The sequence below is a fragment of the Oncorhynchus mykiss genome, chromosome 17 (genome assembly GCF_013265735.2).
Source record: "Oncorhynchus mykiss isolate Arlee chromosome 17, USDA_OmykA_1.1, whole genome shotgun sequence".
NCBI classification, from domain to species: Eukaryota; Metazoa; Chordata; class Actinopteri; order Salmoniformes; family Salmonidae; genus Oncorhynchus; species Oncorhynchus mykiss.
The window spans coordinates 6,224,075-6,251,292 of record NC_048581.1 but is presented as its reverse complement, the minus strand read 5'-3'; the positions used below and the strand labels follow the sequence as shown (position 1 = coordinate 6,251,292).

The 27,218-nt window shown below is 38.0% G+C and overlaps 2 protein-coding genes across 2 annotated transcripts; both read right to left on the bottom strand.

The window, feature by feature from the left end:
• Positions 1-324: 324 nt before the first annotated feature.
• On the bottom strand, positions 325-4,942 carry LOC118940017 (gastrula zinc finger protein XlCGF7.1-like). The gene is made up of 3 exons (XM_036947968.1): positions 4,889-4,942; positions 4,576-4,753; positions 325-824 (listed from the first exon to the last, which is right to left on the bottom strand). The coding sequence occupies exons 1-3, from the start codon at positions 4,889-4,891 to the stop codon at positions 382-384; spliced, it is 624 nt and encodes a 207-aa protein (XP_036803863.1). The 5' UTR covers positions 4,892-4,942; the 3' UTR covers positions 325-381.
• A 10,404-nt stretch (positions 4,943-15,346) lies between these two features.
• LOC110515695 (zinc finger protein 239) lies at positions 15,347-21,224 on the bottom strand (the record flags this gene model as incomplete). The annotated part of the gene is made up of 2 exons (XM_036947971.1): positions 15,347-16,427; positions 21,197-21,224. Coding segments are annotated over 2 exons (1,014 nt in total), but the record flags the coding sequence as incomplete, so codon positions are not given.
• Positions 21,225-27,218: the final 5,994 nt, after the last annotated feature.

Here is a 27,218-nt window from a genome sequence, read left to right as displayed (position 1 = left end):
TTGTTGCATGTTGCGTTTATATTTTTGTTCAGTACATATATATATATATATGTAGCCATATTATAAAGTAAATATGAATTCTCTATGACATATTTGTTACGTTTTATCAGACTTTTCTGATGTGATCTATTAAAGTGAAGAATGGCGCTGAAGGAGATGGCTGACGATCCCGTAACCAACGAAGGTGGATATTGATCCAACACCTGCCGTTTATTCAAACCAGCCCACTGGGCTCAGACGTCAGTTCAACATCTAGTTTCTATTTACATTTCTTTTTAAGAGTCGTCAACTAAAGTGAATTCAACATGAAATCAACACAACATGTAGTAGACTTTGTACCATTTAATTTCACATGGTATAAACAAGTAAACACATTCTCAGTCAACAATATAAGACAACGGACAATGTGATGTGATGCCCACACTGGGCGCAAAGGTATGACTTCTCACCTGTATGTATTCGCTCATGAACTTTCAGGCTTCCTGACTGGCTAAAACTATTTCCACACTGGGCACAATGGTATGGCTTCTCCCCTGTGTGTATTTGCTCATGGGTTTTGAGAGTGTCTAACCGCTTAAAATTCTTTCCACACTGGGAGCAATGGAAAGGCCTCTCCCGTGTGTGTGTTCGCTCATGAGCTTTCAGATTTCCTAAGTGGCTAAAACTCTTTCCACACTGGGCGCAATTTTGTGGCTTCGGTTCTGTGTGTCCCCTCTCATGTCTTTTCAGGCTTCCTAACTTGGTAAAACTCTTTCCAATCTGGGAGCAGAGGTGTCGTCTTGCTGTTTTGGACGTCTCTGGTTCCTCCAAGTTTGGTTTTCCTCCTGCCAAAGACAGTGTTTATTTAAAGAGAGACGTGAATGAAATCTCCACACGATAAAACTGCCTTATTATGAGGTTAAATCTATATCAGATCCCTCAATAACCCGAGGCCAGTTTCCAAACATTTCATAATTTAAAACAAATGATGTTGTAGAGCTTCCTGGTAACTACTGATATGTTTACATAACTTATTATTATTTCTGTTTTACAAGTCAGAAAACAAAAAACTAGACAGTTCTAGGACACTGAAGACACAGACGTCGCTGGATTCCTATTGAGCAGGTGGTTGTAAATATATAACCCTCATAGCTGTATGATACAGAATGTGACCTACACACTTCCTTAAACATAAAATAAGTAAAGAAGTAATTCTGTGTGGAAGTCCAAAACTTGGAGACAGACACAAAGCTCATCAGTAACATCTTCCTGTTGTTGAAAGGGTTCGAAAACAATGGCTTTTTATTATTTAGGACACACATTTTTTACATTTTGACTAATCATGTCATGATATTTTGTGTAAAATAAAACAATTGTGTCACATATTTTGGATAGATGTTCCTAAAAAATATAAACGCAACATGTAAAGTGTTGGTCCCATGTTTCATGACCTGAAATAACAGAATTCTTCCATACACACAACAGCTAATTTCTCTCAAATTCTGTGCACAAATTTGTCTACATCCCTGTTAGTGAACATTTCTCCTTTGCCAAGACAATCCATCCACTTGACAGGTGTGGCATATCAAGAAGCTGATTAAACAGCATGATCATTACACAGGTGCACCTTGTTCTGGGGACAATAAAATGCCACTCTAAAATGTGCAGTTTTGTCACACAACACAATGCCACAGATGTCTCAAGGGAGCGTGCAATTGGCATGCTGACTGCAGGAATATCCACTGGAGGAGTTATCAGATAATTGAATGTTCATTTCTCTACTAGAAGCCACCTCTAAAGTCATTTTAGAGAATTTGGCAGTACATCCAACTGGCCTCACAACCGCAGACCACGTTTAACAACACCAACCCAGGACCATCGTCTGAGACCAGCCACCAGGACAGATGATGAAACTGAGGAGTATTTCTCTCTGCAATAAAGCCACTTTGTGGGGAAAAACTAGCGATTACAGCCTAGATTCTTCTTGGGTATGATGAACACACCTGCATTTGCGGAGTTTCTCCCATTCTTCTCTGCAGATCCCCTCAGGCCCTGTCAGGTTGGATGGGGAGCGTCGCTACACAGGATAATCAATGGAAACATGATGAACAGCTCGGTTTTGAGTTTCATAGCAAAGCGTCTGAATACTAATACTGTAATAAGGTATTTCTGTTTTTAACACATTTCCAAAAATGTCTAGAATCCTGTTTTTGGGTATTGTGTGTAGATTAATGAGGAATAAAATAAAAATCAATATTAGATTCAGACTGTAATGTAAAAAAACACGGAAAAAGTCAAGGGTTCTGAATACTTTCCGAAGGCACCGTATATAGTGTATGTAATAATTTAGGCACGGTATATAGTGTATATAAGAAGGTAGGCACTGTATATATTGTATATAATAATGTAGGCACCGTATATAGTGTATATAATAATGTAGGCACCGTATATAGTGTATATAATAATGTAGGTACCATATATAGTGCATTTAATGATGTATATAGTGAATATAATAATGTATATAGTGTATATAATAATGTATAAAGCCATGTTATGAAGTATGGCTTGTTCATTCACGTGTCATGACTTCATTATGACATGTATTTTTTTATTTTATCTTTATTTAACTAGGCAAGCCAGTTAAGAACAAATTCAAATTTTCAATGACGTCCTAGGAACAGTTGGTTAACTACCTGTTCAGGGGAGGAATGACAGATTTGTCGGGGATTTGAACTTGCAACCTTCCGGTTACTAGTCCAACGCTCGAACCACTAGGCTACCCTACCGCCCCACAAATAACAAATTAACTGGCAAAGCAGCAGTGCGAGGCCTGCATCCAGCAACGTCACGAGTCACGTTTTGCAGCTGTTTCAGTACAGCCCTACAGGGAGAGAGAGGGAGAGCAGCTGTTTCAGTACAGCACTACAGGGAGAGAGAGGGAGAGCAGCTGTTTCAGTACAGCACTACAGGGAGAGAGAGGGAGAGCAGCTGTTTCAGTACAGCACTACAGGGAGAGAGAGGGAGAGCAGCTGTTTCAGCACAGCACTACAGGGAGAGAGAGGGAGAGAGCAGCTGTTTCAGTACAGCACTACAGGGAGAGAGAGGGGGAGAGCAGCTGTTTCAGTACAGCACTACAGGGAGAGAGAGGGAGAGCAGCTGTTTCAGTACAGCACTACAGGGAGAGAGAGGGGGAAAGTGGGAAATCTGAGGTTTGTAGTTTTTCAAGTCATTGCCTTTCGAATATAAAGTGTAAATTGGGTCATATTGCACTTCCCAAGGCTTCCACTAGCTGTCAACAGTCTTTAAAGGATTCTACTATGAAGGGAGAGCGAATAAGAGCTGTCTGACTAAGGGGTCTGGTAGAATGCCTTGAGCTAAGTCACACGCGCGTGGCCGTGAGCGAGCTGCGTTCCTTTTCATTTCTAAAGACAAAGGAATTGTCCGGTTGAAACATTATTGAAGATTTATGATAAAAACATCCTAAAGATTGATTATATACATCGTTTGACATGTTTCTACGAACTGTAATAGAACTTCTTTGACTTTTCATCTGGACTTAGTGCCCGCGCCTTGTGAATTTCGATAGGTGAACTAAAACCGTTAACAAAAAGGAGGTATTTGGACATAAAGATTAACTTTATCGAACAAAACAAACATTTATTGTGGAACTGGGATTCCTGGGAGTGCATTCTGATGAAGATCATCAAAGGTAAGTTAATATTTATAACGCTATTTCTGACTCCACAACATGGAGGGTATCTGTATGGCTTGTTTTTTGTGGCTTCGCGCTGTCCTCAGATTATTGCATGGTGTGCTTTTTCCGTAAAGCTTTTTTGAAATCTGACCCAGTGCTTGCATTAAGGAGAAGTATATCTTTAATTCTATGCATAACACTTGTATCTTTTATCAAAGTTTCTGATGAGTATTTCTGTAAATTAATGTGACTCTGCAAATTTCGCTGGATGTTTTCGAGGCACAACATTACTGAACATAACTCTTCAATGTAAACTGAGATATTTGGATATAAATATGAACTTTATCGAACAAAACATACATGTATTGTGTAACATGAAGTCCTATGAGTGACATCTGATGAAGATCATCCAAGGTTAGTGATTAATTTTATCTCTATTTCTGCCTTTTGTGACTCCTCTCTTTGACTGGAAAATGGCCCTATGTTTTTTTGTGACTAGGTGCTGACCTAACATAATCGTATGGTGAGCTTTTGCTGTATAGCTTTTTTGAAATTGGACACGATGGCTAGATTAACAAGAGGTTAAGCTTTAATTTGGTGTATTGCACGCGTGAATGTATGAAAGTTAAATATTTCCCAAAAATATTTTTCCATTTCGCTCTCTGCCATTTCAGCGGATGTTGTCGAGGGGTTCCGCTAGTCTTAAGAAGTTTTAAACACTTCACAACTAAGCACGCTGAAAACGAACAAGAGTTCTGCAGAGTTGCACACACTGTCAAACTTCTGCACCAACCGATAGCACTTCCGGCTCTCTGTGGAGAGAGAACTCTGCTGGTTGTCCTGGTAACAGATACCAGTGGGCAGATCTATTGTATTTGTTCAAACTAAACTACAGCACTTACTTTGATGTGTGAAATCTAATCCGTTCTTCTCTGCTCCTCCTCTCACAGTTCCACTCAGCCCTGTTGTTTTCCTGCAGTCCACCAGCAGCCCAGACAACCTCTTCATACCCAGCAGTAAGGAGCTACCGGGATAGGCACAATACAGGGGCTCAGGGAGGGAGGAAGGGCTAGCGTTGTCCTGGTAACCATAAAGAGGGGACACAAACACATACCATTATGGATGCTGATGTCACTGTTGACATAAAGTGCTTTACAGAAACCCAGCCCAGACCCAGAGAGAGCAAGCTGTATGCTAGACCAGACCAAGCTGTACCATCTGGTGTTCTGATCTGGAGAGACTCTTCTCTGCCTCGTCAGCATCAGGATGTTGTTGAGGCTCCGCAGAGGATCCACCATAGTCATGTCTCTCTCCTGTGTGAACTAGAACATTAAACAGGTGGTAAACTTATGATCTACTATTACAATCACAAAGGGTCTTACAAGAGGATTTGATATCTCTAAACAGGGCCTAAAATGCAAATGTTAAAGGGTTGTTCCACGAAATGGGTGCCTGTTGCATCCCTTTGATATTTAAGTAGAAATTATGCACCAATATTGAATTTTAAAAGCCTGTTATATTAGATGAGGTGCACTTTAATATAGACCACATGGAGAATTATATGTAGGTACCGAATATAGTGTATATAATAATGTAGGCACCGTATATAGTGTATATAATAATGTAGGCACCGTATATAGTGTATATAATAATGTAGGCACCGTATATAGTGTATATAATAATGTAGGCACAGTATATAGTGTATATAATAATATAGGCACCGTATATAGTGTATATAATAATGTAGGCACCGTATATAGTGTATATAATAATGTAGGCACCGTATATAGTGTATATAATAATGTAGGCACAGTATATAGTGTATATAATAATGTAGGCACAGTATATAGTGTATATAATAATGTAGGTACAGTATATAGTGTATATAATAATATAGGCACCGTATATAGTGTATATAATAATGTAGGCACAGTATATAGTGTATATAATAATGTAGGCACCGTATATAGTGTATATAATAATGTAGGCACGGTATATAGTGTATATAATAATATAGGCACCGTATATAGTGTATATAATAATGTAGGTACAGTATATAGTGCATATAATAATGTAGGCACCGTATATAGTGTATATAATAATGTAGGCACAGTATATAGTGTATATAATAATGTAAGCACCGTGTATATAATAATGAAGGCACCGTATATAGTGCATTTAATAATGTAGGCACCATATATAGTGTATATAATAATGTAGGCACAGTATATAGTGTATATAATAATATAGGCACAGTATATAGTGTATATAATAATGTAGGCACAGTATATAGTGTATATAATAATGTAGGCACCGTATATAGTGTATATAATAATTTAGGCACTGTATATAGTGTATATTATAATGTAGGCAAGGTATATAGTGTATATAATAATGTAGGCACCGTATATAGTGTATTTAGTAATGTAGGCAGCGTATATAGTGTATATAATAATATAGGCACGGTATATAGTGTATATAATAATGTAGGCAAGGTATATAGCGTATATAATAATATAGGCACCGTATATAGCGTATATAATAATATAGGCACCGTATATAGTGTGGTGTGCTTTTTCCGTAAAGCTTTTTTGAAATCTGACACAGTGCTTGCATTAAGGAGAAGTATATATTTAATTCTATGCATAACACTTATATCTTTTATAAAATTTTATGATGAGTATTTCTGTAAATTGATTTGGATCTCTGCAAATTCGCCAGATGTTTTCGAGGCACAACATTACTGAACAAACGCTCCAATGTAAACTGAGATATTTGGATACTAATATGAACTTTATCCAACAAAACATACATGTATTGTGTAACATGAAGTCCTATGAGTGCCATCTGATGAAGATCATCAAAGGTTGGGGATTAATATTATCTCTAATTCTGCCTTTTGTGACTCCTCTCTTTGACTGGAAAATGTCTGTATGTTTTTTGTGACTAGGTGCTGACCTAACATAATCGTATGGTGAGCTTTCCCTGTATAGCATTTTTGAAATTGGACACGATGGCTAGATTAACAAGAGGTTAAGCTTTAATTTGGTGTATTGCACTCGTATGAAATTAAAATATTTCCCAAAAATATTTTTTCATTTCGCACTCTGCCATTTCAGCGGATGTTGTCGAGGGGTTCCGCTAGTCTTAAGACGTTTTAAACACTTCACAACTAAGCACGCTGAAAATGAACAAGAGTTCTGCAGAGTTGCACACACTGTCAAACTTCTGCGCCAACCGATAGCACTTCCGGCTCTTTGTGGAGAGAGAACTCTGCTGGTTGTCCTGGTAACAGATACCAGTGGGCAGATCTATTGTATTTGTTCAAACTAAACTACAGCACTTACTTTGATGTGTGAAATCTAATCCGTTCTTCTCTGCTCCTCCTCTCACAGTTCCACTCAGCCCTGTTGTTTTCCTGCAGTCCACCAGCAGCCCAGACAACCTCTTCATACCCAGCAGTAAGGAGCTACCGGGAGAGGCACAATACAGGAACTCAGGGAGGGAGGAAGGGCTAGCGTTGTCCTGGTAACCATAAAGAGGGGACACAAACACATACCATTATGGATGCTGATGTCACTGTTGACAAAGTGCTTTACAGAAACCCAGCCCAGACCCAGAGAGAGCAAGCTGTGTTCTAGACCAGACCAAGCTGTACCATCTGGTGTTCTGATCTGGAGAGACTCTTCTCTGCCTCGTCAGCATCAGGATGTTGTTCAGGCTCCCCAGAGGATCCACAATAGTCATGTCTCTCTCCTGTGTGAATGAGGACATCAAACAGATGGTAAACTTATGATCTACTATAACAATCACATAGAGTCTTACAAGAGGCATTAATATCTCTAAACAGGGCCTAAAATGCAAATGTTAAAGGGTTGTTCCATGAAATGGGTGCCTGTTGCGTCCCTTTGTTATTTTAAGTAGAAATGATGCACCAATATTGAATTTTAAAAGCCTGTTATATTAGATGAGGTGCACTTTAATATAGACCACATGGAGAATTAAATGTAGGCACCGTATATAGTGTATATAATAATGAAGTTACCGTATATAGTGTATATAATAATGTAGGCACCGTATATAGTGTATATAATAATGTAGGCACCGTATATAGTGTATATAATAATTTAGGCACTGTATATAGTGTATATAATAATGTAGGCACCGTATATAGTGTATATAATAATATAGGCACCGTATATAGTGTATATAATAATGTAGGTACAGTATATAGTGTATATAATAATGTAGGTACAGTATATAGTGTATATAATAATGTAGGCACCGTATATAGTGTATATAATAATGTAGGCACAGTATATAGTGTATATAATAATTTAGGCACCGTATATAGTGTATATAATAATGTAGGCACCGTATATAGTGTATATAATAATGTAGGCACCGTATATAGTGTATATAATAATGTAGGCACAGTATATAGTGTATATAATAATTTAGGCACCATATATAGTGTATATAATAATGTAGGCACAGTATATAGTGTATATAATAATGTAGGCACCGTGTATATAATAATGAAGGCACCGTATATAGTGCATTTAATAATGCAGGCACCATATATAGTGTATATAATAATGTAGGCACGGTATATAGTGTATATAATAATATAGGCACAGTATATAGTGTATATAATAATGTAGGCACAGTATATAGTGTATATAATAATGTAGGCACCGTATATAGTGTATATAATAATTTAGGCACTGTATATAGTGTATATTATAATGTAGGCAAGGTATATAGTGTATATAATAATGTAGGCACCGTATATAGCGTATATAATAATATAGGCACCGTATATAGCGTATATAATAATATAGGTACAGTATATAGTGTATATAATAATTTAGGCACTGTATATAGTGTATATTATAATGTAGGCAAGGTATATAGTGTATATAATAATATAGGCACGGTATATAGCGTATATAATAATATAGGCACCGTATATAGTGTGGTGTGCTTTTTCCGTAAAGCTTTTTTGAAATCTGACACAGTGCTTGCATTAAGGAGAAGTATATCTTTAATTCTATGCATAACACTTATATATTTTATCAAATTTTATGATGAGTATTTCTGTAAATTGATTTGGCTCTCTGCAAATTCGCCAGATGTTTTCGAGGCATAACATTACTAAACATAACTCTCCAATGTAAACTGAGATATTTGGATATAAATATGAACTTTATCGAACAAAACATACACAATACATGTAACATGAAGTCCTATGAGTGCCATCTGATGAAGATCATCAAAGGTTGGGGATTAATATTCTCTCTAATTCTGCCTTTTGTGACTCCTCTCTTTGACTGGAAAATGTTTATATGTTTTTTGTGACTAGGTGCTGACCTAACATAATCGTATGGTGAGCTTTCGCTGTATAGCATTTTTGAAATTGGACACGATGGCTAGATTAACAAGAGGTTAAGCTTTCATTTGGTGTATTGCACTTGTGAATGTATGAAAGTAAAATATTTCCCAAAAATATTTTTCCATTTCGCACTCTGCCATTTCAGCGGATGTTGTCGAGGGGTTCCGCTAGTCTTAAGAAGTTTTAAACACTTCACAACTAAGCACGCTGAAAACGAACAAGAGTTCTGCAGAGTTGCACACACTGTCAAACTTCTGCGCCAACCGATAGCACTTCCGGCTCTTTGTGGAGAGAGAACTCTGCTGGTTGTCCTGGTAACAGATACCAGTGGGCAGATCTATTGTATTTGTTCAAACTGAACTACAGCACTTACTTTGATGTGTGAAATCTAATCTGTTCTTCTCTGCTCCTCCTCTCACAGTTCCACTCAGCCCCGTTGTTTTCCTGCAGTCCACCAGCAGCACAGACAACCTCTTCCTACCCAGCAGTAAGGAGCTACCGGGAGAGGCACAATACAGGGACTCAGGGAGGGAGGAAGGGCTAGCGTTGTCCTGGTAACCATAAAGAGGGGACAAAGACACATATCATTATGGATGCTGATGTCACTGTTGTCATAAAGTGCTTTACAGAAACCCAGCCCAGACCCAGAGAGAGCAAGCTGTATGCTAGACCAGACCAAGCTGTACCATCTGGTGTTCTGATCTGGAGAGACTCTTCTCTGTCTCGTCAGCATCAGGATATTGTTCAGGCTCCCCAGAGGATCCACAATAGTCATGTCTCTCTCCTGTGTGAACTAGAACATCAAACAGGTGGTAAACTTATGATCTACTATTACAATCACAAAGGGTCTTAGACGAGGCATTGATATCTCTAAACAGGGCCTAAAATGCAAATGTTAAAGGGTTGTTCCACTAAATGGCCTGTTGCATCCCTTTGATATTTAAGTAGAAATTATGCACCAATATTGAATTTTAAAAGCCTGTTATATTAGATGAGGGGAACTTTAATATAGACCACATGGAGAATTATATGTAGGCACCGTATATAGTGTATATAATAATGTAGGCACCGTATATAGTGTATATAATAATGTAGGCACCGTATAGTGTATATAATAATGTAGGCACCGTATATAGTGTATATAATAATGTAGGCACCGTATAGTGTATATAATAATGTAGGCACCGTATATAGTGTATATAATAATGTAGGGACCGTATATAGTGTATATAATAATGTAGGCACCGTATATAGTGTATATAATAATAATAATAGAGGCTCCCCAGAGGATCCACGATAGTGGATGGTAAACTTATGATCATCTATTGCAATCATAGAGTCTTACAAGAGGCATGCATATGTCTAAAATGGCCACTTTCATCATGATTTCCTAAAATATTGTTTGTGATGCAAATGTAAAAGGGGTCGTTCCACAAAATGGGTGGCTTTTGCATCCCTTTGTTATTTTAAGTAGAAAATATGCACCAATATAGAATTTTAAAAACCTGTTATATTAGATGAGGGGAACTTTAATACAGACCACATGGAGAATTCAATACATCTAATTGAAAAGTCCCTAAAATATATGAACCAATGGCAGATTGACCCTTTAACAATTCCTACAGTACTGAACAACATATTCAAGTGTAGAACTTCAGTAGAATGCCACTTTAAAACCACACATTAGTTCAACAACGGCATAGTTTGTGTCCCTGTTAAAGACAGTACTCACTGGTGTTAATCTGATCTTCTGTCTCCTCCTCTTTCACTCCCAAAATGTCTTCCTCCTTCAACTTTATTGAGACAGCATCCTCTTCCTCTCTAAAAGGTTCTTTCTCTTCTTTCACTATAACAGCCTCCTCTTCCTCCTTTTTCATTCTGGAAGGTTCTTCCTCTCCTTTCACAGTCATATCCTCCTCTTCTTCTTCTTCTTTCACGACAATGTTCATCGCCAGAGATTCTTTCTCCGTACAGCAGACCTCTTCTTCTTTAGCAGGGGAGTAGTTTAGTGAACTCGTGGTCAGTGATGTTAGCCTGCTAGCATTAGCGACTAGCCTAGTGCTAGGCTCAGCAACAATCTTTAACAAGTTTGCAAATTGAACATGCAAATTAGGTTCAAGTTAACCAGTTAATACGTCAACTGAACTGCATTTACAACACTGAGATTACATAATGTACATTAACATGGTCTAAAGCGTCAATCTTCCAGTTTTAGGTTGGCTACTAAGCTACCGAGGTGGTTGAAAGAGTTGGCGCCTTGTTGTTCCTGAAGAAGCGTCCGGCCAGTCCATTATACGTCACGCAAGAATCATCACCCGAAAGACGCTCATCGCCATCTGCTGACTGGAGTGAGTAACGCAGTTTAGAAACAATAGTTACGACACTTTTTGTGTTGGAAAGAACGTCATAATTTAACAATAAGCTGATATATCTTCTCTTACGTCTTACAAATAATAAGTTCCTGTTCACAGACGTAGAAGCTTAATATGAATATGTAGATAATGAATAAATGCTTCTGTGCCGCCATCCTGTCAGAAGGTAACAGACTGTTTTATTACCGTGGTAACGATGGATTTTTATTGTGTTCCATGGTGTTTATCGCCCCCTAGTGGAGGGTCCTGGTACTTAGAAAGACTGTACGGAAACAGTAAGTAGAGAATTCGTTCTGCGCGCATAGAAGCAGCGCTACGGTTCAGTCTTTCAGTGCAGTTATTTCTTGTCACGCTTCATCCTCGGAAAATATTTGTTTGTAAGTTCGATTCAAGCATGTTGCTAGTGATGATAATCTTGTTATTGATAGAATTGCTTACTTATCAATGTTAGTTGGTTGTATTTAGTCACACAAATTACCTTGCCAATCATGTATGCCGTCAGCTGTATTCCTTTGCTCGTGCGTCATGTAAACGAATTGTAAAACATACAATACTGAAGTTTTGTTACTGTTTCTAGTGTAATATGCTTTGTTATTTTACAGAGGTGGTTGTACATTATTAGAGTAATTAAAGGAGTTAGCCAATTACCATATGAGTAACAATTAGCTATATGGTTTGGCATCATGCTAGACACATTACCATATGAGTAACAATATAGAACTACTCAGACATTCCAAATATCACTTGATTATCAGAAGGGTGTATTATGACGTCAGAACTACTTGCCTTGCTGGACACAATAGAACAAATGCATCACATGCAAATAGCACTTGATTATCTGTAGTGCTTTACACTGAGTCTACAAAACATTAAGAACACCTGCTCCTTCCATGACTTAGACTGACCAGGTGAATCCAGGCTAAAGGTATGATCCCTTACTGATGTCACTAGTTAAATCCACTTCAATCAGTGTAGATGAAGGGGGCAGGTTAAATAAGGAATTTTAAGCCTTGAGACAATTGAGGCATAGATTGTGTGTGTGTGCCATTCAGAGGGTGAATTGGGAAGACAAAATATTGAAGTGTCTTTGAACAGGGTATGATAGTAGGTGCCAGGCACACCGGTTTGCATCAAGAACTGCAACGCTACAGTTTCCCATGTGTACCAAGACTGGTCCACCACCAAAACAGTAGAGGTCAATGTGGTTTAAGATGAGGGAGGATGATTCTTTTAGCATAGCATCGCTCTGTTTGAGTACGCTAAACTTGCTAGCTAAGTAAGTGAAACTGAAAGTGGAAAATAAATGACCAAAACTCTCTTGCTTCTCCTAATTTGTTCAAAACTGTTAAACTATTGTCTTTTTCTCTCTTTGAGTCAACTACTCACCACATTTTATGCACTGCAGTGCTACCTAGCTTTAGCTCATACTAGATTCGTTCTCTGATCCTTTCATTGGGTGGACAACATGTCAGTTCATGCTGCAAGAGCTCTGATAGGTTGGAGGACGTCCTCCAGAAGTTGTCATAATTACTGTGTAAGTCTATGGAAGGGCTTGAGAACCATGAGCCTCCTAGGTTTTGTATTTAAGTCAATGTACCTAGAGGAGGATGCAAAATACTATGTTTTAATCAATTATTTGGTGATGTGATTATATTTAGTATAGTTTTATCTAAAAAGGATTAAATGTTTTAAATGTTTTACCATTTTTATTTTTCTGAAAATAACTGAGGACGATGGTTCTCCCCTTCCTCCTCTGAGGAGCCTCCACTGCACCCAAAGGACATTCAGCCAATTTGACACAATTGTGGGAAGCACTGGAGTCAACATGGGCCAGCATTCCTGTGGAACGCTTGTCGACACCTTGCAGAGACCATGCCCTGACTAATTGAGGCTGTTCTGGGGGGAAAAGGGGAGTGTCCAACTCCATATTAGGAAGTTGTTCCAAATGTTTGGTAGAATCAGTGGATATATCTGTCATTTAGCAGACACTTTTATCCAAAGGGTTTTGCAGTCATGTGTGAAAATGAGATGGAAACCCATTTAACTTGTATTTTTCATTCGGTACATGGGAATGCACTACGTAATCATGCAAAGCCTTTTATCGCAATAAGTTTGTTTGATAGAAACATTTCTGGTGGGAAAAGGCATATATTGTTTTATGCAGATTTGAGAATATTCACATCAAAATCTGTAGCAAATTAATCCAAATCAGATCCCTCAATAACCTGAGGTCAATTTTCAAACATTTCATCATTTAAAACAATCTTGGTGTGATTTTAAAACAAATGTTGTAGAGCTTCCTGGTGATATGTTAACATGAATTATTCATTCAGTTTTACAAGTCAGAAAACAAAAAACTAGACAGTCGCTGGATTCCTATCAGCAGGTGGTTGTAAATATATAACCTTCATCGCTGTATGATACAGAATGTGACCTACACACTTCCTTAAACATAAAATAACTAAAGAAGTAATTCTGTGTGGAAGTCCAAAACTAGTTTTTACGTCGCAGATACAAAGCACATCAGTAACATCTCCCCGTTGTCTCAAGGGTTCGACACAATGTTGACTTAGATGTTCACATTTTTTACATTTTGGCCAATCACTAATGTCATGATATTTTGGGTAAAATTAAAAAAAAGCGAAATATTTGGGGCAGACATTTTTTAAATTATTATTATATTTATATTTTTCACCCCCTTTTTCTCCCCAATTTTTTGTCAATTGGAAGTTAGTCTTATCTCATCTCACTGCTGCAACTCCCGTACGGACTCGGGAGAGGCGAACGTCAAAAGCCATGCGTCATCTCTCTCTCTCCCTTCTCCTAATTTGTTCAAAACTGTTCAACTATTGTATTTTTCTCTCTTTTAGTCAACTACTCACCACATGTGCCCTCCTAGGCCCACCCATGGCTGCACCGTGCCCAGTCATGTGAAGTCCATAGATCAGGGCCTAATACATTTGACAATGACTGATTTCCATATATGTACTGTGAATCGTTGAAATTGTTGCATGTTGCGTTTATATTTTTGTTCAGTACATATATATATATATGTAGCCATATTATAAAGTAAATATGAATTCTCTATGACATATTTGTTACGTTTTATCAGACTTTTATGATATGATCTATTAAAGTGAAGAATGGCGCTGAAGGAGATGGCTGACGATCCCGTAACCAACGAAGGTGGATATTGATCCAACACCTGCCGTTTATTCAAACCAGCCCACTGGGAACAGACGTCAGTTCAACATCTAGTTTCTATTTACATTTCTTTGAGTCGTCAACTAAAGTGAATTCAACATGAAATCAACACAACATGTCAACTGTCATTGGATTTAGGTTGCAAGTTGGGTGGAGTCCAAGTCAAACCAAGTCTCTTTATTTCTGAGCTCAGAGAGAATAACAGAGTTACACAGCGCAGTGTAGACAGTCTGATTTCCTGAAGCATTGGGTGATGAGCACATATCTTTATAGTTTCCTGTTCCTGGGAGGGACTTTATTCATACAAGGACGCAGATGCAAATTGGTTTGCAACACAGGATGAAACTCCCAAGAACAGGAGATTATAATTGCACAGTTTCACAAGGTTAGTCACATAATCAGTTATGTCGACACACATACAATTAACATTTTCTATTAGTCTGAATATTTTCATTTCATTAAATCATCAGTGGACCAACAATGCAAATGTCAACAATGGAACAAATGCATCACATCCAAATATCACTTGATTATCTGTAGTGCTGGAGGAATGACACACCCAGATAAACACACACAAAGAGTTTAAAAAAGGACCATTTAAACACATGGAATCTGATCTACTCTGTATTCAAACTGACAAACTCCATATTCAATTCATGTTTTCTAATAAAAACAAACAAATATATGTTGGAGTATACCCTGTACCATTTAATTTCATATGGTAAAGACAGGTAAACACATTCTCAGACAACAATATAAGACAATGGACAATGTGATGTGAAAAATGAGTTCACACACTAGGATAAGTAAGCATTCTCTCCTGTGTGGATTCTCACATGACTTTTAAGTGTCTGTGATGAGTAATATGTCTTCCCACAGTCTGAACATTTGTAAGGCTTCTCCCCTGTGTGCAGTCTCCTGTGTTCCTTCAGGCTTCCTAAATGGGTAAAACACTTTGAACACTGGGAGCAGTGGTAAGGCTTCTCCCCTGTGTGTATTCGCTCATGTACTCTCAGGCTTTCTAAAAGGCTAAAACTCTTTCCACACTGGCCACAATGGTATGGCTTCTCCCCTGTGTGTATTCTCTCATGTATTTTCAGGCTTCCTGACTGGCTAAAACTATTTCCACACTGGGCGCAATGGTATGGTGTCTCCCCTGTGTGTATTCGCTCATGAGCTTTGAGGGTGTCTAACCGCTTAAAACTCTTTCCACACTGGGAGCACGGGTGTGGCTTCGCTCCTGTGTGTATCCTCTCATGTCTTTTCATGCTAACTAAATGGTTAAAACTCTTCCCACAATGTGAGCAGTAGTAAGGCTTCTCCCTTGTGTGCAGTCTCATGTGTTCCTTCAGGCTTCCTGACTGGCTGAAACTCTTTCCACACTGGGCGCAAAGGTATGACTTCTCCCCTGTATGTATTCGCTCATGAACTTTCAGGCTTCCTGACTGGCTAAAACTATTTCCACACTGGGCACAATGGTATGGCTTCTCCCCTGTGTGTATTTGCTCATGGGTTTTGAGAGTGTCTAACCGCTTAAAATTCTTTCCACACTGGGAGCAATGGAAAGGCCTCTCCCGTGTGTGTGTTCGCTCATGAGCTTTCAGATTTCCTAAGTGGCTAAAACTCCTTCCACACTGGGTGCAATTTTGTGGCTTCGGTTCTGTGTGTCCCCTCTCATGTCTTTTCAGGCTTCCTAACTTGGTAAAACTCTTTCCAATCTGGGAGCAGAGGTGTCGTCTTGATGGTTTGGACGTCTCTGGTTCCTCCAAGTTTGGTTTTCCTCCTGCCAAAGACAGTGTTTATTTAAAGAGAGAACAGAATGAAATTTCCCCATGATAAAAGTGCTTGCTATGAGGTTTAATTCAAATCAGAGCCCTCAACCTGAGGCCAGTTTTCAAACATTTCATAATTTAAAACAAATTATGTTGTAGAGCTTCCTGGTAACTACTGATATGTTTGCATGACTTATCTTTATTTCTGTTTTACAAGTCAGAATACAAACAACTAGACAGTTCTATGACACCCAAGACACAGACGACACAGATGTTGTTCCTATCATACAGGTGGTTGTAAATATATAACCTTCATAGCTGTATGATACAGAATGTGACCTACACACTTCCTTAAACATTAAATAACTAAAGAAGTAATTCTGTGTGGAAGTCCAAAACTTGGAGACAGACACAAAGCACATTAGTAACATCTCCCTTGACAGTTGTGGCATATCAAGAAGCTAATTAACCTCTTAGAGCTCTAGGGGCGCTATTTCATTTTTGGATAAAAAACGTTCCCGTTTTAAGCGCGATATTTTGTCACGAAAAGATGCTCGACTATGCATATTCTTGACAGTTTTGGAAAGAAAACACTCTGAAGTTTCAGAATCTGCAAAGATTTTGTCTGTAAGTGCCCCAGAACTCATTCTACAGGCGAAACCAAGATGATGCATCACCCAGGAACTAGCAGAATTTCTGAAGCTCTGTTTTCCATTCTCTCCTTATATGGCTGTGATTGCGCAACGAATGAGCCTACACTTTCTGTCGTTCGCCCAAGGTCTTAGCAGCATTGTGACGTATTTGTAGGCATATCATTGGAAGATTGACCATAAGAGACTACATTTCCCAAGTGTCCGCCTGGTGTCCTGCGTCGAATTCGGTGCGCAATTGCCAGCTGCTTCCACTTTACCATTTGATTCAGGGGAGAAAGCATGTGTCCAAGAACGATGTATCAATGAAGAGATATGTGAAAAACACCTTGATGATTGATTCTAAACAACGTTTGCCATGTTTTCAGTCGATATTATGGAGTTAATTTGGAAAAAAGTTTGCGTTTTGAGGACTGAATTTATGGATTTTTTTTGGTGGCCAAATGTGATGTATAAAACGGAGCTATTTCTAATACACAAGGAATCTTTTTGGAAAAACTGAGCATCTGCTATCTAACTGAGAGTATCCTCATTGAAAACATCAGAAGTTCTTCAAAGGTAAATGATTTTATTTGAAGGCTTTTATGTTTTTGTTAATGTTGCGTGCTGGATGCTAACGCTAATGCTAACGCTAAATGCTAACGCGAAATGCTAACTCTAGCTAGCTACTTTTACACAAATTATTGTTTTCCTATGGTTGAGAAGCATATTTTGAAAATCTGAGATGACAGTGTTGTTTACAAAAGGCTAAGCTTGAGAGATGGCATATTTATTTCATTTCATTTGCGATTTTCATAAATAGTTAACGTTGTGTTATGCTAATGAGCTTGCTGATAGATTTACACAATCCTGGATACAGGGTTTTTTTCATAGCTAAACGTGACGCAGAAAACGGAGCGATTTGTCCTAAACAAATAATCTTTCAGGAAAAACTGAACATTTGCTATCTGAGAGTCTCCTCATTGAAAACATCTGAAGTTCTTCAAAGGTAAATGATTTTTTTGAATGCTTTTCTGTTTTTTTGTGTAAATGTTGCCAGCTGAATGTTAATGCTAAATGCTACGTTAGCCATCAATACTGTTACACAAATGCTTGTTTTGCAATGGTTGAGAAGCATATTTTGAAAATCTGAGATGACAGTGTTGTTAACAAAAGGCTAAGCTTGAGAGCTAGCATATTTATTTCATTTCATTTGCGATTTTCATGAATAGTTAACGTTGCGTTATGGTAATGAGCTTGAGTCTGTATTCACGAACCCGGATCCGGGATGGGGAGATCAGAAAGGTTAAACAGCATGATCATTACACAGGTGCCCCCTCAATATTACATTCAGACTGTAATGTAAAAAAACACGGAAAAAGTCAAGGGTTATGTATACTTTCCGAAGGCACCGTATATAGTGTATGTAATAATGTAGGCACCATGTATATAATAATGTAGGCACCGTGTATATAATAATGTAGGCACCGTATATAGAGTATATAATAATGTAGGCACCGTATATAGTGTATGTAATAATGTAGGCACCGTATATAGTGTATGTAATAATGTAGGCACCATGTATATAATAATGTAGGCACCATGTATATAATAATGTAGGCACCGTATATAGTGTATGTAATAATGTATGCACCATGTATATAATAATGTAGGCACTGTGTATATAATAATGTAGGCACCGTATATAGTGTATGTAATAATGTAGGCACCGTATATAGTGTATATAATAATGTAGGCACCATGTATATAATAATGTAGGCACCGTATATAGTGTATATAATAATGTAGGCACTGTGTATATAATAATGTAGGCACCGTATATAGTGTATGTAATAATGTAGGCACCGTATATAGTGTATATAATAATGTAGGCACCATGTATATAATAATGTAGGCACCGTATATAGTGTATATAATAATGTAGGCACCGTATATAGTGTATGTAATAAGTAATAATGTATATAGTGTATATAATAATGTATGCACCGTATATAGAGTATATAATAATGTAGGCACCGTATATAGAGTATATAATAATGTAGGCACCGTATATAGAGTATATAATAATGTAGGCACCGTATATAGTGTATGTAATAATGTAGGCACCGTATATAGTGTATGTAATAATGTATATAGTGTATATAATAATGTATGCACCGTATATAGAGTATATAATAATGTAGGCACCGTATATAGTGTATATAATAATGTAGGGACCGTATATAGAGTATATAATAATGTAGGCACCGTATATAGTGTATATAATAATGTAGGCACCGTGTATATAATAATGAAGGCACCGTATATAGTGTATATAATAATGTAGGCACCGTATATAGAAAGGCTTGTTCATTCACGTGTCATGACTTCATTATGACATTTATTTATTTTTTATTTTATCTTTATTTAACTAGGCAAGCCAGTTAAGAACAAATTCTAATTTTCAATGACGTCCTAGGAACAGTTGGTTAACTGCCTGTTCAGGGGACGAACGACAGATTTGTACCTTGTCAGCTCGGGGATTTGATATTGCAACCTTCCGGTTACTAGTCCAACGCTCGAACCACTAGGCTACCCTGCCGCCCCACATCATCATATTTGTTCAATCACGTGTCATGAATTCATTATGACATCATCATATTTGTATATGTTTTACGTTACTTGTTTATGGTTCATTGAACAAACATGGGAAACTGTGTTTAAAACCTTTACAATGAAGATCTGTGAAGTTATTTGGATTTTTACAAAGTATCTTTGAAAGACAGGGTCCTGAAAAAAGATACGTTAATTTTTTTGTTGTGTTTATTTGTATATGTTTTACAGGTTGAAAAGTGTTTTTTTTCTCTCAAACAAATAAAAAAAATCCAGCTGCAAGACAAAAGCCATAACTTCAATAAAATAACAAATTAACTGGCAAAGCAGAAGAGCGAGGCCCGCATGCAGCAACGTCACGAGTCACGTTTTGCAGCTGTTTCAGTACAACACTACATGGAGAGAGAGGGAGAGCAGCTGTTTCAGTACAACACTACAGGGAGAGAGAGGGAGAGCAGCTGTTTCAGTACAACACTACTACATGGAGAGAGAGGGAGAGCAGCGGGAAAAGTGGGAAATCTGAGGTTTGTAGTTTTTCAAGTCATTGCCTTTCGTATATAAAGTGTAAATTGGGTCATATTGCACTTCCCAAGGCTTCCACTAGATGTCAACAGTCTTTAGAACCTTGTTGCAGGATTCTACTATGAAGGGGGAGCGAATAAGAGCTGTTTGACTAAGGGGTCTGGCAGAATGCCTTGAGCTAAGTCATGAGCGCGGCCGTGAGCGAGCTGCGTTTCTTTTCATTTCTAAAGACAAAGGAATTGTCCGGTTGAAACATTATTGAAGATTTATGATAAAAACATCCTAAAGATTGATTCTATACATCTATACATTCTATACATGTTTCTACGAACTGTAATAGAACTTCTTTGACTTTTCAACTGGACTTTCGTCTGGACTTGCCAGCGCGAGGCACAACATTACTGAACAAACTCTCCAATGTAAACTGAGATATTTGGATACAAATATGAACTTTATCCAACAAAACATACATGTATTGTGTAACATGAAGTCCTATGAGTGCCATCTGATGAAGATCATCAAAGGTTGGGGATTAATTTTTATCTCTAATTCTGCCTTTTGTGACTCCTCTCTTTGACTAGAAAATGTCTGTATGTTTTTTGTGACTAGGTGCTGACCTAATATAATCGTATGGTGAGCTTTCCCTGTATAGCATTTTTGAAATTGGACACGATGGCTAGATTAACAAGAGGTTAAGCTTTAATTTGGTGTATTGCACTCGTGAATGTATGAAAGTAAAATATTTCCCCAAAAATAATAATTTTTCATTTCGCTCTCTGCCATTTCAGCGGATGTTGTCGAGGGGTTCCGCTAGTCTTAAGAAGTTTTAAACACTTCACAACTAAGCACGCTGAAAATGAACAAGAGTTCTGCAGTGTTGCACACACTGTCAAACTTCTGCGCCAACCGATAGCACTTCCGGCTCTTTGTGGAGAGAGAACTCTGCTGGTTGTCCTGGTAACAGATACCAGTGGGCAGATCTATTGTATTTGTTCAAACTAAACTACAGCACTTACTTTGATGTGTCAAATCTGATCCGTTCTTCTCTTCTCCTCTCACAGTTCCACTCAGCCCTGTTGTTTTCCTGCAGTCCACCAGCAGCACAGACAACTTCTTCATACCCAGCAGTAAGGTGCTACCGGGAGAGGCACGACACGGCGACTCCGGGAGGGAGGAAGGGCTAGCGTTGTCCTAGTAACCATAAAGACGGGACACAAACACATATCATTATGGATGCTGATGTCACTGTTGTCATGAAGTGCTTTACAGAAACCCAGACCTGACCCCGATAGAGCAAGCTGTATGCTAGACCAGACCAAGCTGTACCATCTGGTGTTCTGATCTGGAGAGACTCTTCTCTGCCTCGTCAGCATCAGGATGTTGTTGAGGCTCCCCAGAGGATCCACGATAGTCATGTCTTTCTCCTGTGTGAACTAGAACATCAAACAGGTAGTAAACTTATGATCTACTATTACAATCACAGAGGGTCTTACAAGAGGCATTAATATCTCTAAACAGGGCCTAAAATGCAAATGTTAAAGGGTTGTTCCACGAAATGGGTGCCTGTTGCATCCCTTTGATATTTAAGTAGAAATGATGCTCCAATATTGAATTTTAAAAGTATTAGTATTAGATGAGGTGCACTTTAATATAGACCACATGGAGAATTCAATACATCTAATTGAGAAGTCCCCAAAATATATGAACCAATGGCAGATCGAACCTTTAACAATTTATACAGTACTGAACAACATATTCAAGTGTAGAACTTCAGTAGAATGCCCCTTTAAAACCCCACATTAGTTCAATATCTGCATAGTTTGTGTCCCTGTTGAAGACAGTACTCACTGGTGTTAATCTGATATTCTGTCTCCTCCTCTTTCACTCCCAAAACGTCTTCTTTCTTCAACTTTATTGAGACAGCATCCTCTTCCTCTCTAAAAGGCTCTTTCTCTTCTTTCACTAAAACAGCCTCCTCTTCCTCCTTTTTCATTCTGAAAGGTTCTTCCTCTCCTTTCACAGTAATATCCTCCTCTTCTTCTTCTTTCACGACAATGTTCATCGCCAGAGCTTCTTTCTCCAAACAGCAGACCTCCTCTTCATTAGCAAGGGAGGAGTAGTTTAGTGAGCTCATGGTCAGGGATGTTAGCTAGCTAGCTAGCATTAGCGACTAGCTTAGTGCTAGGCTTAGCAACAATCTTTAACAAGTTTGCAAATTGAACATGCAAATTTGGTTCAAGTTAACCAGTTAATACGTCAACTGAACTGCGTGTACAACACTGAGATTACATAATGTACATTAACATGGTCTAAAGCGACAATCTTCCAGTTTTATGTTGTCTAGCAAGCTACCGAGGTGGTTGAAAGAGTATCCGTGTTGTTGTTCCTGAAGAAGCGTCCCGTCCAGTCCATTATACGTCACGCTAGAAGCATTACCTGAAAGGCGCTCATCGCCATCTGCTGGCTGGAGTGGGTAACGCAGTTTGGAAACAATAGTCAGGACACGTTTTGCATTGGAAAGAACGTCATAATAATTTAACAATAAGCTGATATATTTTCTCTTACGTCTTACAAATAATACGTTCCTGTTCACAGACGTAGAAGCGTAATATGAATATGTAGATAATGAATAAATACTTCTGTGCCGCCATCCTGTCAGAAGGTAACAGACTGTTTTATTACCGTGGTAACGATGGATTTTCATTGTGTTCCATGGTGTTTATCGCCCCCTAGTGGAGCTTTCTGGTACTTAGAAAGACTGTACGGAAACAGTAAGTAGAGAATTCGTTATGCTATTGTACAGAGGTGGTTGCACATTATTAGAGTAATTAAAGGAGTTAGCCAATTACCATATGAGTAACAATTAGCTATATGGTTTGGCATCAAGCCAGATACATGGTACATTGGCACGTGCTTTGTATTTATGCAACTTCAACTTGAAATGTATAATGTACAGCTACAGTATGTCGATGTGAATTGAATACTAAAGTATATTCTTTCCTTATTTTTCAGTTTCACAACCTAAAACTTTTCAAAATATTCATTCAAGAAAAGTGACGCCTTGGAAGTTTTATTGAATACTTAGTTGTTATCTATCTGTCTAGTTTTGCATGGGAACGCACTTCAAGGGCAGAATAACTTAGATGAATAGGTAGCGTGTTAATACACATTTTCTCTGCTCACTTTTCACATTAGTTTTAATCTAGATGTGACGGTACTATTTCCTTAAAGCCACGCTCTATAAAATATGAATAAACCTGTAAACAGAGCAAATGCATCACATGCAAATAGCCCTTGATTATCAGAGGGGTCATATAGAACTACCCAGCCATTCCAAATATTACTTGATTATCAGAAGGATGTATTATGACATCATATAGAACTACTCAGACATTCCAAATATCACTTGATTATCAGAAGGGTGTATTATGACATCAGATGGAACTACTCAGACATTCCAAATACCACTTGATTATCATAAGGGTGTATTATGACATCAGATGGAACTACTCAGACATTCCAAATATCACTTGATTATCATAAGGGTGTATTATGATGTCAGAACTACTTGCCCTGCTGGACACAATAGAGCAAATGCATCACATGCAAATAGCACTTGATTATCTGTAGTGCTATACACTGAGTATACAAAACATTAAGAACAACTGCTCCTTCCATGACATAGACTGACCAGTTGAATCCAGGCTAAAGGTATGATCCCTTACAGATGTCACTAGTTAAATCCACTTCAATCCGTGTAGATGAAGGTGGGGGGGAGACAGGTTAAATAAGGATTTTTAAGCCTTGAGACAATTGAGGCATAGATTGTGTGTGTGTGCCATTCAGAGGGTGAATTGGGAAGACAAAATAGAGGTGCCAGGCACACCGGTTTGCGTTAAGAACTGCAACGCTACAGTTTCCCATGTGTACCAAGACTGGTCCACCACCCAAACAGTAGCAGTCATTGCGGTTTAAGATGAGGGAGGATGATTCTTTTAGCATAGCATTGTTCTGTTTGAGTAGGCTAAACTTGCTAGCTGCATTTGCTAGTAAGTGAAACTGAAAGTGGAAAATAAATGACAAACTCTCTCTCTCTCCCCCTTCTCCTAATTTTTTAAAAAACTGCTCAACTATTGTATTTTTCTCTCTTTGAGTCAACTACTCACCACATTTTATGCACTGCAGTGCTAGCTAGCTGTAGCTCATACTAGATGCATTCTCTGATCCTTTCATTGGGTGGACAACATGTCAGTTCATGCTGCAAGAGCTCTGATAGGTTGGAGGACGTCCTCCAGAAGTTGTCATAATTACTGTGTAAGTCTATGGAAGGGCTTGAGAACCATGAGCCTCCTAGGTTTTGTATTGAAGTCAATGTACCCAGAGGAGGATGCAAAATACTATGTTTTAATCAATTATTTGGTGATGTGATTATATTTGGTGTAGTTTGATCTAAAAAGGATAACAATTACTTTCTAAATGTTTTACAATTTTTATTCTTCTGAAAATGGGGCTCCCCTTCCTCCTCTGTGGAGCCTCCACTGCACCCAAAGAACATCCAACCAATTTGACACAATTGTGGGAAGCACTGGAGTCAACATGGGCCAGCATTCCTGTGGAACGCTTGTCGACACCTTGCAGAGACCATGCCCTGACTAATTGAGGCTGTTCTGGGGGGAAAAGGGGAGTGTCCAACTCCATATTAGGAAGTTGCTCCAAATGTTTGGTAGAATCAGTGGATATATCTGTCATTTAGCAGACACTTTTATCCAAAGGGTTTTGCAGTCATGTGTGAAAATGAGATGGAAACCCATTTAACTTGTATTTTTCATTCGGTACATGGGAATTCACTACGTAATCATGCAAAGCCTTTTATCGCAATAAGTTTGTTTGATATAAACATTTCTGGTGGGAAAAGGCATATATTGTTTTATACAGATTTGAGAATATTCACATCAAAATCTGTAGCAAATTAATCCAAATCAGATCCCTCAGTAACCTGAGGTCAGTTTTCAAACATTTCAAAATTTAAAACAATCTTGGTGTGATTTTAAAACAAATGTTGTAGAGCTTCCTGGTAATATGTTTAACATGAATTATTCATCCTGTTTTACAAGTCAGAACACTAAACACCAGACAGTTCTCTGACACTCAAGACACAGACGTCGCTGTATTCCTATTGAGCAGGTTGTTCTTAATATATAACCCTCACAGCTGAATGATACAGGATGTGACCTACACACTTCCGTAAACCTAAAATAACTAAAGAAGAAGAAGAAGAAATTCTGTGTGGAAGTCAAATGTTTTTTTTAAACTTTGGAGACACAAAGCACATCAGTAACATCTCCCCGTTGTCTGAAGGGTTCGACACAATGTTCACATTTTTTTACATTTTGACTAATCGCTAATGGATATAAAAAAGAGTGAAATATTTGGGGCAGACTTTTTAAAAATGATTATTATTATATTGATATTTTTTTACCCCCTTTTTCTCCCCAATTTTCATCAATTGGTGGTTAGTCTTGTCTCATCGCTGCAACTTCCATACGGACTCAGGAGAGGTGAACTTCAAGAGCCAGTTGCTGAAAATAAACGCAGTTGACAAGCGCTATAGAGCCATGCATCCTCCGAAACACAGCAGCACTGCTTCTTGACACAATGCAATTAACCTGGAAGCACTTATGTGTCGGAGGAAATAGGAAATACCTTACATACCTTACACCTGGCGCCCGGCCCGCCACAGGAGTCGATGGGACAAGGACATCTCGACCGGCCAAACCCCCCCCCCCCAACCCGGACGACGCTGGGCCAATTGGCTCTCCCGGTTGTGGCCGGTTGCGACAGAGCTGGGTATCAAACCAGAATCTGTGTTAATGCAGCGAGCACAATGCAGTGCCTTATACCCTGCACCACTCGGAAGGCTGCATTTATATTTCTGTTCAGTATATATTTATATTTCTGTTCAGTATATATTTATATTTCTGTTCAGTATATATTTATATTTCTGTTCAGTATATATTTATATTTCTGTTCAGTATATATTTATATTTCTGTTCAGTATATATTTATATTTCTGTTCAGTATATATTTATATTTCTGTTCAGTATATATTTATATTTCTGTTAAGTATATATTTATATTTCTGTTCAGTATATATTTATATTTCTGTTCAGTATATATTTATATTTCTGTTCAGTATATATTTATATTTCTGTTCAGTATATATTTATATTTCTGTTCAGTATATATTTATATTTCTGTTCAGTATATATTTATATTTCTGTTCAGTATATATTTATATTTCTGTTCAGTATATATTTATATTTCTATTCAGTATATATTTATATTTCTGTTCAGTATATATTTATATTTCTGTTGGTATATATTTATATTTCTGTTCAGTATATATTTATATTTCTGTTCAGTATATATTTATATTTCTGTTCAGTATATATTTATATTTCTGTTCAGTATATATTTATATTTCTGTTCAGTATATATTTATATTTCTGTTCAGTATATATACACTGCTCAATAAAAGAAAGGGAACACTAAAATAACACATCCTAGATCTGAATGAATGAAATATTTTTATTAAATACTTTTTTCTTTACATAGTTGAATGTGCTGACAACAAAATCACACAAAAATTATCAATGGAAATCAAATGTATCAACCCATGGAGGTCTGGATTTGGAGTCACACTCAAAATTAAAGTGGAAAACCACACTACAGGCTGATCTAACTTTGATGTAATGTCCTTAAAACAAGTCAAAATGAGGCTCAGTAGTGTGTGTGGCCTCCACGTGCCTTTATGACCTCACTACAATGCCTGGGCATGCTCCTGATGAGGTGGCGGATGGTTTCCTGAGGGATCTCCTCCCAGACCTGGACTAAAGCATCCGCCAACTCCTGGACAGTCTGTCAAACGCATTATGGGGGAAACAAATTCTGATTGGCTGGGCCTGGATCGTCAGAGGGTGGGCCTATATACCCTCCCAGGGCCATCCATGGCTGCACCGTGCCCAGTCATGTGAAGTC

Bases quoted from the DNA above. Each gene is read 5' to 3' on its own strand.
- LOC118940017 (XM_036947968.1), bottom strand. The intron at 825-4,575 runs GTAAGTGCTGTA...TGTCTTTGGCAG, and splicing joins ATTAGATTTCACACATCAAA to GAGGAAAACCAAACTTGGAG.